At 27.9% G+C, this 16,396-nt stretch overlaps 1 protein-coding gene across 1 annotated transcript in view; it reads right to left on the reverse strand.

Annotated features, from left to right (window-relative positions):
- The window catches only part of LOC117169945 (sal-like protein 3), an 88,692-nt gene that overhangs the window by 27,356 nt on the left and 44,940 nt on the right, over window positions 1-16,396 (reverse strand). Inside the window, exons 3-4 of the mRNA XM_033356455.1 lie at window positions 10,747-11,103; window positions 4,954-5,253 (exon numbers count right to left, since the gene is read on the reverse strand). Coding sequence (XP_033212346.1) covers window positions 4,954-5,253; window positions 10,747-11,103 — 657 coding nt within the window. The remainder of the gene's footprint in view (window positions 1-4,953; window positions 5,254-10,746; window positions 11,104-16,396) is intronic.

Raw genomic sequence — 16,396 nt, forward strand, 5'->3', positions numbered from 1 at the left:
CACTCCTACGTACTTAATGGACGCTCCCTTGCCCCAAATCGAAAAATATATCGTTCAATCATTCTGAAATCAAAATAACGAGTATAAGTGGTATTTAATAAATCTCGTCAACCGAGATATCACATAAAAACTCGTTCCGCTTATCCTAGGAGAGACAAGCGAAATTACTGGCAACGACATATTTGCTCCTTGTAGGCTAGCTTGTTCATAGTGGTATTATTTGTATATGACTTAATGCTCGATTTTTTGATCAACTTTAAAAATGTTAATAACATAGTAAATTAATTTTTCTAGGCAAGTTTGATAAATTCTTAGAAGTCCGAAAATTACGACACGTAGTGTGTCTATATAGGACTGACAACTATAACGGTTGAAAAACTAGGTAGCTTAAATATGGACAATAAATTAGCAGATGAGCTGGAAAAAATTCATATTTTACTATGATCTTTTTAAAAAAGTATTTTTTTTTTAATTAAGGAGAGGGTAGCCGTAGTTCCAGAAAGGTCACGAAGAAATCAGGTAAAAATGTCGCTCATGTCAGGAAAGTTTTACGAGAGGCTCTTTAAATAACTATCAAGGATACTGAAATAGATTTAAATAATTGTAATTTCCAATTTTTTCAATTCGCTACCCTGATGTAACATTCTTGTCAATAATTTATTTTCCGTTTATGTCTATTTATAATTTGTAATTTTTGTTACAAATTCGAAAATAGGCGTTAAAAATTCAACTGTAATCTTTCTTCGTCGAAAATACGATTAAGTTTTTTGGAAAATTCGTGTTTTTGGTTGAATTCAACAGTTTTGTATTTTAAATAAAAATATTTTTTGGGGTTAATATAAGCTATTATATTACGAGTAGAAAATGTGACTTTTTGTTGAAAATTGAACTACTATGCTGAATATTCTTTTTTTGGCTTAAAATTAATATTTTTAACTGAAAATGTAACTTTGTTATTATTTGTCTAAAACTGATTTTTTAAAGTTAAAAAATCTTGATTTTGTGTATAACATTATCTTCTTCATTATAAATATCCTTTCCTTTAAATTAAAATTGCAATTGTTTGGTTAAGAATTAACTGTTTTGATTAATGTGTGTCTTTTTTGGTTAAGAATTTAGATTTATTTGTTAAAAATTAATTAACTTGGTCAAAGGTTAAACTACTTTAATGAAAAATCATTTTTATTATTGAAGATTCATCATTTGACTTTAAAATTCATCACTCTCAGTAATAATTAGTTTTTTAATGAAAAGGAATACTTTTATTTTAAAATTTAATTATTGCAGAATGTAGATCACCCAAAGAATATAATCAAGAATGAAAATATGTCTGGATTTTTTAATTTTGAATTTACTTGAAAGTTAAACTAAGTCGTTACAAAACTATGTTGCTTTTTTAGTCAAAAAGCATTATTTTTAACCGAAAGCGTAACTATTTCATTTTCTGTTAGAAATTGTTCTTTTTTAACTAAAAAATCGTCTTTTTTGGTCGAAAGCTAATCTTTTGGGTTTTAAACTTCTTTTTTTTTATTAAAAATACAACTGATGAGTTTAAAATTAATTTTTCACCTAAAAGATCTTTTTCGGTTCAATTTAACTATTTTTGTTTGCTTTTTTTGTTCAAAATTAATACTTTTATACAAAATTTGTTGAAAGTCCAACTGTCTTGTGAAAGATTTAATTATTCGGTTGAAAATGCGGTTGTTTTTGGTTGATAATCTAACATTGTTTTTGCCTGATTATAAAAGCCAAGTTTAAGAACGATACAAGATTAAAATTCTGATCTTTGAATATTATTGGTCAAATAAATGAAAAATTGGCCAAGGAAAATGAGGGAAAAGTCAGGGAATTTTTCGGATGAGCAGCTACCCTAACGTATTTTTGTAATTCTGGAAAAGAGTTTGAATTAGGACACGAAGCCACTTTCCAAAGCTTTAAGAAAATAATATTCCTGCTTTTACAGTCGGGAAGAAAGAAAATTCAATTATTAAGTAGTAGTTATGAGAATTTGCATAAAAAATTAGAGACAAGGTTTGGAAGGAAGTCATGCGTTGCTTTTGCGATCTGCATAAGTCATCTTCTTAAGCACGATCAGGTATACGAGCTATGAGGTCACAAAACCTTGGAACGAAAACCGGACTGCTAATATGGCTATTTAGTTTAGAATGTCGACTTTCACCGTCTTCTGTCTGCAAAATCTGTCTGTACTTCCTTCGCTAATTTATAACTTTCTTTGCTGACTCAATCGGAAAAGATATTAAAACTATTTTATTTGGATCGATTACTTAATTATCGAAAATCGAAATATCCGAAATATCGAAAACCGAATGATCAAATTTCAATACAGAGTATCTACCTGACGGAGAAATCGGGAAAACCAGGAAATGACCGGAAAAGTGATTCACTGACTGGCATTTCTCTCTCGTATGGACTAGTATGCAAATTAAAAGTGTTTTTATAATATTTTATTACTTTATTTCTGAGTTGAAACGATGAATTTTCTAAAAGAATTATAATTCAAAATTTGCACAAGTGGATTTTATAAAAAAATTATAATTTTGAGATTGGGAGATGGGATTTCAGTAAAGAATTTTCATAATTGAGACAAGAGATTTTTCTGCAAAGAATTAGAATTGTGACTTTGGGACAGGACTTTGGAACGGGAGTTTTTTCAAGAATTTTTATGCTGATTTCGAAGAAGAGAATTAAACAAAATTCTTTTTACAATTTCTGTAAATAAATAAAATTTTGAACATTAGGCCAAGAAATTCCCGTGAAGAATTATAATTTTGACCTCTGAACAAGTAATTTCGCAAATAATTTAAATTATAATTATTATTAGGTTCACTTCAGAACAGGAAATTATGTAAAAAATGATATTTTTTGTTGATTATTATTTAACTTGGAACAAAGATGTTTTTAAATGGAACGGATATCTTTGAACGAAATTTTAATTCTAATTCTGTATTCTGAATTATCATAGAAAATTTTGTGAATAAATATATTTCTGATTTGAAATTGGAATTTCGGAAATGATTTTAATTGTGACTTGGTATAGGAAATTTTCTAAAAGAAAATACAATTTTGAGTTTGGACGGGAAATTATTAAATTAAGTATAAAAAATTCCCGCAAAGAATTATAATTTTATCTTGGAACAAGTAATTGTTTGTCACGGAACGGAAGATTTTTGAAAATAATTTTAGTAGTAAATTATAACAAGTAAATACACAAAGAATTGTTGTTCCATGTCAAAATTCTTCAGATTTTGAACATTCCTTTCTACTATATTCCTGAATTAAAATAGAAAATTTTATAAAGAAATATAATTCTGACCTGAAAGAAGTTTTTGAAAATTAATGTGATTGTGAATCGAAACAGGGAATTTATGATATGGAGCCGGAATTTTGGAAAAGAATTTCATTTACAATTCAGAATGAGCGAACTAAAAAAAACTCCTGTTCAAAGTCAGAATTAATTACAATCTGGAACTTTCCTTTTCAAATTGTGAAAAAAAGAATGACTGTATTTCTAAATTATAATAGGAAATGTTATTATTTTATTCATAAATGAAATATCAGGAACAAATTTCCGTACAGTCATAATTTTATCTTTGGACCAGGGAATTTCGTGACGAATTCTAATTTTGTTTGGAATAGGTGATTTTTGACAAGAAACGGGAAATGTTGGAAAGTAATTTTAGTAATTTCCAACTTAGAATTTGTCATATTTTGAAAATTCCTCATTCACAGGGAAACAAGTAGTTACTATATCTCTGAATTATAACAAAAAATGTAAATAATTATTACTCTAAATTGGCACATGGACTTTTTGGAAATAAATGTAATTGGGACTTAGATGGGAGAATTTCTTTAAAGAATTATAATTTAGACATTGATCTAATTTTGAGTTTTAGAAAGGTAAATTTATTAAGAATTTATTATTTGCCTCGGAACAGAAAAATTTTTATATGGAACGGAAATATTGTAAAATAGTTTTTATTCTGATTTTGAATAAGGGAATCTAAAAAAGGTGCCTGTTCAAATTCAGAATAATTATAATAATTTTAGGAAATTCACTGTCCAGAATCAGAATTGTAGTTCTTATGACCAAAAATTATCTGATTTTTTAACTCAGAATTATCATTCTTTTTTAAAATTCCCATTCTTAAACAGAAGTCTTCTAAATCTTTCAAAGAATCTGTGTTATCATCAGAGAATAACAGAATTCCTTAAAGTCTTTACAGACTACACGGAGCTATGAATGAAAATTTAAAAAAATTAATTTTTGTCTAAAAAAGCGTATCGAAAAAAGAAGATTATTTCGAGAAAAAATGATGATATGTATTTCTGAAAAAGGATTCTTCTCTAGTTCTCTCTAGTAGCTTAATGGGAAAGCACTCTTCCGGCAATCGAGAGTTCCGTGGTTTGTTTTACAGGGGAGCGAAAGGAGGAGACATTTTTTAAAGGAAAAATTTAATTAAAAAAAATCTTCGAAATATTTAAAGATATTTAGAAATTTCATTAAATGTTTTAAACCTGTTCGAAATCATGAAGAATTTAAAATCATCCATCTGGTAGGCACTCTGAGATACAAATTGAAAAAACAGATCAAAAAGAACTTAGAAGTCCTTCTCAAATACGCGAATCAATTAGAATTCGATGCCCATAAATCGAGCTAAATGTTCACCTTGACACCCTATCCTTTTAGATGCAACTGTTTTTCGTAATTTGTACGCAAGTACTCGAGACTCACTTTGGCACACATTTTATAGAAGCTAATAATCACGATTATTCAGCCAGAGGTAGGATAGTGAGTCTAGTTTCATTTTCGTTTTTTTTTTGCAGGTTTGATGTCACTAGAAGGAAAGGGGTTTTTCAATCATCTGATTAATAATTGAGATTTATGATCCTGAAATTTTCAGATTTAAAAATAAGATTGCGGTTTGGACTCACTCTGATGATATCGAAGAGGAAATTGCCGGATCCAGCACCACTTCCGCCTCCAGCGGCTGCACCATCAGTTCCGCCACTGATACCACCAAAGTTGAGGAACCTTTTATTTCTGTTTTCATCATCACTGACTTCAATATCTTCTAAGGGTGCGAGTGCGGGTTCTGAAGCTTCGCTTGCTGCATCTCTCGGTGCATCGTCTGCAAATTGAACTCGAACTTCGTTGTTTTGAGATTCTGCTGCTGATTCTTGATGATCTCCTCCAATGTCACTGACTTGATTTTCCGCCTCGGGATTCACATCCTGCAAGGAAGTTAGCATTATTTTTCAAATTTATTTTTAAATTATGATGTTTTTGGATATAATTTGAAAAAATAAGACAAATTACATTTCCAGTCAGGTAAAATTTCAAGAAAAGCGAAGGTCATGTTTTCATACTGATGTAGTACTGGGATACATTATTGTGTGATAATAATAAAGGAGCCCGTATATCGCAGTTTAAAAAAATGGTGTTTGTTACAAATAATCAATGCCTAAATGAGAATTCTCAAATCGACAATAAAAATGTCAAAAGTGTGGTCTAAAAAATCTACTTCCAATAATTTTAAATAAATAGATGATATTTTTCATTTTTGAAATAACAAAAATAGGATCGATGGAAAGATGAAGAATTTCCACATTAAATAAAATAAGAAAATCCCAAATACCAATTATGATTAGAAAAATATTGCATTTAAAAAAAGTTTTTGTCCATTTTTGAAAACTTGCAGGTAATTTTGGAATAGTTATAACAAAACTTAGATTTTTCCTAAGGAAACTGTGAAATACATGTTCTTTTAAAATTTTTACCATAAAATAATATGTCGAAATAATGAAATCACTAGGTATGAGACAAATCAGTCTTCAAGTTCTAAGTTTTCTTTAAATTTTCTGAAAGTCCAAACATTGAAAAAAGTACGGAAAAAGTTCCGTTTAATATATATTCCTTATTTTCAATAGAACTTGTTTCAGAAAAAAGTACCACGAAAGTTTTAGCTTTCTTCTCCTTAATTTTTGCAAAAAACGACTAGAAATTAAAAAAATTTTTTTAATTTTCACGAGTGTCGAAAAAGTGCCAGAAAAGTCCCACTCAACTTTTTCTATGTAGGATTTTTTGGAAACAGAAATACTGAAAAGGTCCCACTTCATTATTCTTGAAACTTTGTAAGTCCTAAATGATTTTTGCGTCAAAAGTTTTAGAAAAATTACATTTTCTTTCTAAAGAAGCTAAAGAAGCCTTGATGAGCTGCAGAATATTCTGATACTTTTTGTACCTTAGTCCTATTTCAGAAGTACCTTTTAGGATAAAAATCCCATTAACACTTTTAAAAGTTCCAATAAAAATAGATGGAAACAATTCTATTACTTTTTACACAAAAATTATTTAGGGCTTGGCCACATTTTAAAAAAATCAAACGGGACTTTCATAAATACTTCTTTTTTCTTGTACTTTTTTTCCCAATTGAACCTTTCCAATTTCAAAGAAAATTTGTTACTTAAGTGCTAATTTGTCTCATACTTAGTACATTATCGGGACTTCATCGAAGAATACAATGAGATCCCAATTGTACTTTTTTTACTTAGGTTATTATAAATTAAATTAATTTTTTAGAAAGTGCATCAAATGACTGATATTTTTCAACTCTAGAGACACTAAAGATATTTAATTGATTTTCTTTTCGAAAAGAGACAGGCATACCAACATCAGAAATTGATACTATTTTTAGACACACACAAGATAACAAATGAAAATAAATACACTCAGAAATGTTAAGAAACATACAACGTCTCATAGTTATGGTTTTAATAATAAGGTTAATTACATAAAATGAAATAAAAGAAAAATGTTAGAGATAGAAATGACAAGTACCTAAAGAATATTTATGACCTTATGCACGGATTAATATTGTACACATATATGCAAAATATACAAAAAATACAATTTATCTATTCTCAAATTTATTCAGAATATTTTTCTGAAATTCCGAAAAAGTTAAATTCAATTTTAACAACTGGAAAAATAAAAAATAAACATATTTCACATTATGCTTGAATTAAATTTAAAAAAAAAAATGATTTCTTATTCAATTTCAATCGCGTACAAATAAGAAACGATTCATTAGAATTCTTTTACATAAGAAGGATTAAAGGATATCTTCAAATCGATAAGCGAAAGTGATATTGTCGTTATTGGATATTTACTTTGGTAACATTTATTATTACACTTGCAGAATTCTGTTCTAATATGCAAATTTTGTCTTCCGACAAGCGATTAATTTTTATGTCGAAAATTAAGTACCGGTAATCACAAAAATGAATTAAAATACTGGCAGTTCAGATGATGAGTAGATGAATCAACACAATTTTTTGATCATAATTAAGTCTGAGTCCCGTTTGATTAAAGAGGGATGCATCATGTGTATCGTCTTGAGTACTTTCACGATGTTTCACTTCGAAGAAATAGATTTTGAGAAAAAGAGACAATATTTGGTGTAATTTTGAAAAAAATCAAATACTCGCAGAACTTGTAGAAAAATAAAAATAAACTTTTTTTTTGAAATTTATTCCCTTGAATAAACAAATAAATCATACTAAACATTTTTCGCGAAAGAGAAAGTTGTATGTGCTGAATTGAGAATATAAAGTATACACTTTATTAATGAAAGCCAGGATCGCACTTATATTATTTGTTTGTTTTTCAAATAGTTCTCGATACAATGTAACATTCCAATGGATTTCCAGTTGTACTTATCTATTGACTTTCTCCCAAGCTTCTAACGATAATTGAATTATCAGTATCTTAGATTATCAAGTTTGGTTATCGTACATAATTTTGAGACTCTCAACTGACTAATAGATTCTCAATTATTTTTCCACAAGTTTCAGAAAATGTTTTTTTTGGTTCTTTTCAAAATAGAAAGAAAAATCGAAAAAATGAACGAAATGAAAATTGAGAAACAAAAGTGGAAGACAATAGCAAGGATTGAAAAGTTAATCGATTAAAAATAACAACCAATCACATTGTCCCTAAGGAGAGCCATCCTGGATCAGTTCCTTTTCCTTGAGATGAATGTCCCTTACGAAGATCCTCTCATCAATATATTTGAGAAATCCATTGTACCCAGGATCGTTGCACAATTCACTAAGAATATCGTCGTTGTTCTTGGAAGGAATAAGTTACAAATAAGAACATAAATATTTATTGTCTCAGGATCTTAACTGCCTTTTTTATAATCACATACTTACAGGATTCAGAATATACATCTAAGTATAAGATACAATTGGTGTACTATGCGAGAAAGTTGATTGTTCGCTGTCATTATAATCTAGTGAAAATTATCGATACATTTTACTATTATTACTGTCTGTCATTGTCCTGTCGTTACGCTTTGGCTAGGTTGTGTAATTGCTACAAGAGGTAGGAAGACTTAAATGTTGCAAATGAAAAAAAGGAGAACGTAGAACAAAGAAAGAGAAAAGTACGGTGATTCAAGAAAAATGAAAAACTCCGTAGCAGTCTTGAATGTACGGAGATCCTAAGAGTCAAGATTTTTATCTTGAGTATGAGAAGAAAAAGAGAAAGATAAGGGGCAAAAATTTCCTAGCTGAATTTTTCTTTGAGAAACTTTCGTTAGAGAACAAATAAATGTCCATGATTATCTGGATTCTGCGCAAAAAAAATATTAAAGAAGGATTACAAAAATTTAAGTAAGATAAATGAAACAATGTGAAAATATTGTATTGTCCAGAAATCCTGCAAACTTGTAAGGAATTGTTCTGAAAGTTCGATAAATTTATTCTTGGATTTATTCTTGGACAATAAGAGTGTTGATTGAAACATATATTTTTAAATAATTTTATGGAGTTGAAAAAAAAATTATGATACCAGAGGTATGCATATTCCAAGACAATTTTATCAGCTAGGGTTGTCCAAAAATACATTGAAACCAAGTTTTTGATGTTAAAGCCCCCTTCTTTTTGAGGTTCTCAAAGAAAAAAATCCTTTGTTTTCTCCTTTAAAACTAGCATGGGATTTTAAATGGAAAATAATGAGAAAATAATGGAACACCTGACAACAGCAACTACTTTTTATAAACTGTTTATAAATTTAAATTTATTCACGTCCTAAGGAATGTTGAAAGCATAATTTTCAATCTGTAAGTTTAATGTTGACTCCTTCGCCTCCAACACTCTTGTATTGTGCCCGGAAAATAAAAAAATAAAAAATTTTCAGCATAAATGATAATTATTCGTGAAAATACATGCGACATAATTGATAAAGTTTATGAATTAGATTATAGTTATATTACATGTATATTGTTGGTTTAACGTTATTTTGAACTTTTTCAATAGATTTATATTTGTATCGGTTTGTCATTAAATCATGAAAAGTTATTGTTTTCTGAAAGTAATGTTACAATTAAAAAATATTGATAATAAAATATTTTTTAATCCTTTGCTACGTATACCGATACTTCGGTACGAATAGTCGGATTTTTTCGGTTCGAGTAAAAATGTTGTTTTTTTAGCACATTCTCGATTTTTAAACAATTTTTTCCCCTGTCAATTGTGATAAGTTGAAATTTATAAGGTAAATCATAGAAATAATGAATTTCAAGTTTATTATTTGTTGTGAAAGACAATTTGCAATTACAGTGAAACTATTCTATAGCGTCGATTTTGGGGCTGACGGCGGGTGGTAACTAACTCATTATAGCCCGCTCCGCTTTTGTTTGTTAACGTCTGAGTGCTCGTCTGAATACCCCGTGCAGCTCCTGTTACACCTATCTGCGGCACGACGTTGATTATCAGAAGGGCTATAGAAGGGATGGCTATTGAAGAGTTTCACTGTATTTAAACAAAAAATAATTATTCACTTGTAACTTTTAATGGGAAAGTTCGAGAAAAAATTCTTTAAATAAAATAAATTTCTTAAGCAATAAATAGAATATTATTTCTGAAATAAACAAACACTGAATAAGAAGGTATTTTGACGACTCAGAGTGTACAAAATTCCATTAAATACTAACTTTCTCAAGGTTTGAGAAAGAAATATTATATGAATACAAATTATTTACAAACAAAAAATGTGTTTAACAAAAAATCGAACTCTTCATAATCATGAATTGAATAATTTAATCAAAAACATAATAGACATTCACGGTTTGCATGAGAAAAAGTTTTATTTAAATAAATAAAACAAGTAGTTCAGAGAGGAAAAAATTAAAAGTTATTGGGTGAAAATTATTTTTGGAACATTCCTTAAGAGATGACTGAACTTCCATTGATAAAAAATCGACGATAAATAGTTGCTTTACGTAGTTTTAAAAAACTTAATTTATTTTTTCGGTAACCTCACACAATAGGGGGAATCGTTTCTCTCTGTAAAAAAAAAACTTTTTCTGGACCACCTTATTCAATCACTGTTAAAAATTTTCTCAATAGTTGGTAGAAGATCTATCAAAATTGCATACAAATTCCATAGACTTTTTACAGATTTTGAAAATGTCACTTTCATGGAAATGTAACCTTATTAAGAAATAAAATTTTGAATGGAATTTTCCTTTAACTTTAACTACTAAAAATTTCAGAAAGTGCAACCAACTGAAAGTGAAAGACAGAGAAAGGTAGTTTCAACTAGCTAGTTCAGATAGTCTTAAACTGATTGTGAAAGCTCAAATTTCTCAAAGCTAAATATTAAATAAATAATCAAGATGAATCTTCTGTCGTTGTAATTAAATTATCAATGATCCTTGCAGAAGACGGATTGTCCGACGCTTTTCTGGAAGTACTCATGTCTTCTACTTCATCTTCAGACGCTTTGGTGGAAGTATCTATGTCTTCTAAATCATCTTCATCAGGTGGAAATGTTGCAAAGTCAACTTTGACTTTAGAGCCACCTTCGCTTATACCAGATTTTGATGAAATTGAGTCATCATCGAAATCGTCATCGAAAACTGGACCTGCCAGTGTCACCGTTGTCCCACTGCCTTCTTTTGATCCTCCGCCCCCGCCTCCCCCAGCTCCGCCTTTACCAAGAGCATTTCGCAGGAAAACAGGGCCGAGGATGCGGAAGAGTTCAGTCGCGATCATGTTCACCTTTTGTTCGACTATCTAGAAAACAATAGCTTGTCACTTTTTCTTTTTCACAGAACCAAACTTGACTGAATAGATTTTTCGAAGTCGATGAAGGTCAAATGCAGATGAATCACGAAGAATGTGTGATTGTACTTTTTTCAGTCATTTATGATCCTTTTTTTGTTGCATAGTGAGTTAAACATTAAAAGAGGTGGCATGGAATCAGACGAGCTTTGTGTCGCTTTTTGCTGATTTTTGAAGAAGAAAAGAGTGATGAGCACTTGATGGTTTGGTGCGATGCGATGGTCTTATCAAATATAGAAAACGGACTTATTTTTTGGGATGACTGAACAATTCCGAAAAATGAAATTTTCTAAATAAGAATTTACCGAAATGACAAAATAGCCGGAATATAAAAATCCCGAGTTGGAAAAACCCTGAGAGTTTTTAATATTAACGATTTTCAAATTACAGAAATGATTAAATTGCTGAAATATAAAAACTCTGGTTTGGAAAATTCTCTAACCGTTGACCGAATTTGAAAATTTCCGACTGAAAATTGACGTATTATAAAACAATAGACACTATAAAATTCCTTAAACTAACAAAATCCTGAATTTAAAACATTCACATTTTAAAAAAATATTATCATGACAATATTTTCCACTAGTCTATCCCCTTTCCGTTTTTTAAAATAACTAAATGGAAATTAAATCGTTATATTTTTACTAAATCAATCATTTTTTTCAAACAAACTTTTGTTAATTGTTTGAATGAGGGAATATTCAAATTCACTTATAATAAAAACTGTCAATAATTTCAATAATCTAGAATTTTTAATTTAGTAATATTATAAAATATTCGAGAACTTTATTTTTTAAATTCCTTCTCTTTTCCCGGATTAACTTTTCATGTCCCCTAGCCATAAATATTCAACGGGCAAAATTTTAATCTTGTAGCATTGCTAATATACATAAAATCTTTTATAAATGAAGTTAAACATGTTTAATTTAAATTCCTAAAATTGTAATATAATAAAATTCAAAAAGTCACCTAAAGAATTCATGATAAATTCATATGAATTTGATGAAAATCCTAAAAAGAATAAGACATGAGGACGAGTTAAGTAAAAACTAAAAAAAGTTTCAAAAATCCATGAATTTAAGAAGAATTGAGTGACATAAGAGGAATTTAAGTGAATTTAATAAATTCAAGAGAATTCCAAAGAAATCCAAATATCTTAAAGAATTCAGGATGAATTAATAAGAATTCCGGGTGAATTCCAAATGAATTCGAATAAATTGTAAACGAAGTTTGAAAATCTTTTAAGTCTTGGAAATCCTACAAAATCCCTCATTTCTATTGAATAAATTCTTTAAAATCCATTAAAATATTATGAAATCCCGTGAAATTGTATTAAAAATAATGTCGTTGAAGCTTCCAAAAGTTACTTGTAACAACTAAAAGTACCCTAAAATCTTAAAAATCTTTCGGAATCACTTTAAATTATTAAAATCTTTCAAAAATGCCTTAAAATATGCCAAATCCTCTAAAATGATTTAAACAATGTAAAGTTCTTGAAAATTCCTTCGAATTTGTAAGAATAGCTTAAAATCTTAAAAATTCTTTTGCAATTCCTTCAAGTGAAATTCATTTGAAAATTCTTTGGAATCTTTTAAAATACCCTAAAATATTTCAAACTAATTAAAATATTCGTAAATACCTTGAAATATCAAAAAATCGAAATCCTACGAAATCTCTTACTTCTTGTGAATAAATTCTCTGCATTTCATAAAAGAAATTATAAAATCCCATGGAATTCTGTGAAATCCGGTGATCAATATTTTAAAACTCCCTAAAACTCAAAATTATTAAAATTTCAGAAATCTTATAAAACCCTTTGAATCTTTTAAAATATCCTTAAACCTTTAAAACTCCATACCAATTTTTTCCAACCTCTAAACGTCATTTAAATCTTTATAACTTTGTTGAACATTTTTAGATCTCTTAAAAATACCTTAGAATGTCAAAAAAACGCTAAAATATTTCCATTTTTTCAGTATTATGGAATATATTGCAACTTTTAAAAGTTCTTGAAAATTCCTTGAAATTTGTTAAATAATCTAAAATATTTCAAATTATTCTAGAAAACTTAGAAATTGGTATATACCCTCGGGATAATTTATTTAATTAAAAGCGAGAAAACTGACTTTTAAAAAGTGAGTCTAATAACTCTATCTTAAAACAGTGAGTAAAACGTGATTTGAGATAAAAGGGAATTTTCTCAAAATCCCTGACTTTCCTCTGATTTTCCCTGAGATGAAAAATTCCATAAATTTTCCATGATTTTCAGGTTTTCCCTAGTTTTGATTTCTAACTTCAAGACTTGTAAGTTAAAATAAACTTTTTGTTTGTATTTGCTCTATTTCACATTAGTTCTTTAATGATCAACATTTCGTAAACCAACTACAGGGAAATAATTATATTTAATTCGAACCACAAAGACACACAAGCAGTAAAATTCTAGAGGTGTAAAATTTTCTGGACATTCTTACTGTAATTCTATTGCCATAAATTCCACAACTTGATTTCATATTTCAAAAATAACGAAACAGAAGGATTAATTGAATAAAATTTGGCTTTTTGAAATTAAAAAATTGTTTTGCAAAAATTTTGGGAAAAAATTAGGATCAGAAAAATAATTAGAATAAGAAGAATAGCTTATTTCTTCGACAAGAGAAAAATCGTTATCGATTTTGAATGCTTGCCAAGAATCTAATTTGGTTAATATATTCAGTAAAAAATTTCAAAAGAATTTAGAAGGTACGAATATATTTGAAATGGAAAACATGTAGTCTGTTTGACTTTGCCAATTTCTATTACTGCAATCCTCCTTTACTGAATTCTATTCTTGTTTCAGATTAAATCGCCTTCCAAATTTAAAACGTTTGAAAAGAATTTGATTATATTTACTTTAATTTATTCAGTGAAAATTATTGAAAAACTCTGTATTCGTGAGATGAATTTAGGTCATAGGTTCTCTAATTTGATTCATGTACACAATCAACAATTAGTAATTTCTATGTTACTTTCAAGATTTAAGCTGTCAGATTACTCTTTCTTTCAGCATGTGACAGCAAAATTGTCTTCGTGATTTCTGAATAGAATTACAATTCAAAGATGATGCAACAAAAAATTGAGATTATATTATTCTTTTATTTCACTTGTTTTGTTATAAAGTAACAACATAAAATTAATTAATAGGGAGTGGAAATCATTTGTTCTTGATAATTTCGAATTTAAAGCGTTTAAAATTTAAGAGAAATATATGAAATGATTATTAATTGATAAAATTCTAATTCAAAATATTTTATATGGGTAAAATGTTGGAAAAGGCCAATATTTCGAATGGCATGGTAAGGAATTGAACTTTTATCATTTCTGAATAGAAAATTTAAAATTGGATGATTTTAAATTAAAAAAACATGTCAATGAGAAGCTCTCACGATTCAAAACCTTCAAACTAAAATTTTTAAATTTAGACAATTTAATTAGGAAGCATATAAATTCACTTTTATTTTTTACCATTTAAAGTGGAAAAATTTTCAGTTATAAACATTTGAAATAAAATTATGCTAAAAAATGTTTAAAATCAGAAGGAATTTTAAATGGAAAATATTTAAAAATATAGAAAAATGCATTATTCAATTTTCATATTTCAATTTTCAAATTACAACAATTTCTTCTTTCTAAAGTTCTTCGAAATCGTAGAGTAACAAAATAAAAGACTTGGTAATTTGATAATTTTCAGTTTAATTTGCAATTAACCAATTTTTAATTAAATGCCTCCAGAATAAATTCAAAACAATAAAAAATAAACACAATAATTTTTCAAATTCAGGCATTAAAAATGAGCAGATTTTAGAACCGGGCATTGAATACTAAATTTCTTTATTCGAAAAATGTCCCAGAAAATTCAAAATTTTAAGCTCAGTTAAAAAATCTCTATTGCACAATTAAAAGAGTTCGTTCATTTTTAATGTTTACAATTTTAGAATTCTGCATTTTGTAATTGAAATTGAAATAGTTGAATTTCGAAAAGTATGATGGCCAATTAAAAAGTTGTTAACTTCTCTACAATTGTATTTACTTCAAGTAATAGAAATTGTTAAGGATTCGCGTAAAAAATTTTTTTAATATCACAATACTTCCTAACTAATTTTTTTTATAGTTTTAGATGAAGCTTGGATTTGTTTCAATTTCAAGTTACTAAAGAATACTTTTTTATTTTTAAATATTTCTTATTGAAAATTACTTTTTATTTCGTAATTTTTTTAAACAAGTCAGTTTGAAGGGTTTAGGATAATTGAAATCTTTTCCATTTCAAACAGTAAAAATAAAGGTGAATTTACTTTTTTAATTTAAAAAAATTCGTCTTATCAATTTTTATGTTGATTCATAATTGATTGATGTTTTTCAGAAACAATTAAGTCATTTTTGATTTTCCACCGTAAATATCAATTAAAACAATAATTCTAATTTCAAATCTATTTTTCAAGACAACTTGAAATCATGAAATTACAAGTTCATGAAATTTATACGATTTTTCAAAGAATTGCTTACAACAAAATTAGGTTTTAATTTCATCAGTAGGCTTCATAAAAAATTTAAATGCTCGTTAAACTAGTCATTCCGTTCCTAAAGTAGTGCGAATAATTATACTAATTTCCTTAAGATTCCTACGAGTAGAAATTTCAAATGGAAATTGCGTTGTGAAGTTTGATCTGTTTTTTTTTATCGTGAAAGTGAAGGTGTTATGCGTATTCACGTTAACCCCTTTATTTGTTTAATAATTCCTTTTTTTATGGCTTGAGCAACTATGAGATATAATCTTTATTCCACAATATTAGGCGATAAATGCAACATTTTTTGCAAGAGCAAGAATATCTAAATTAAAATCTCCAGAACATTTTTTGTAAATAGATGCCATAAAAAGAATAAGAACAATAATTATATCTAGTCTTCTAAAATTGTGTAATCTTGACTATTTTTTTTAATAGAGTTAAATATTTAATTGGAATTATATCTGCTAAGTATATTTTTGCTTCTAGAATAAAATACTTTTTTTTCTGAATGAAATTGTCTTTTGTTGATAAATAAATGAATAAGAACTTTCACGTATAATTTCTTTTGCTCAAGTAGTTCAATTGACTCTTCCAAGGTACACGGCTTATTTTTCTAATCTCTACATTTTCATGCCAGTGATAAGAAAAAATAATTTGAAAAATAATTACCTCTTTGCAAAAAATAATAATTCATTATCAGATAA

The sequence above is a fragment of the Belonocnema kinseyi genome, chromosome 3, assembly GCF_010883055.1.
Source record: "Belonocnema kinseyi isolate 2016_QV_RU_SX_M_011 chromosome 3, B_treatae_v1, whole genome shotgun sequence".
Classification (NCBI taxonomy): domain Eukaryota; kingdom Metazoa; phylum Arthropoda; class Insecta; order Hymenoptera; family Cynipidae; genus Belonocnema; species Belonocnema kinseyi.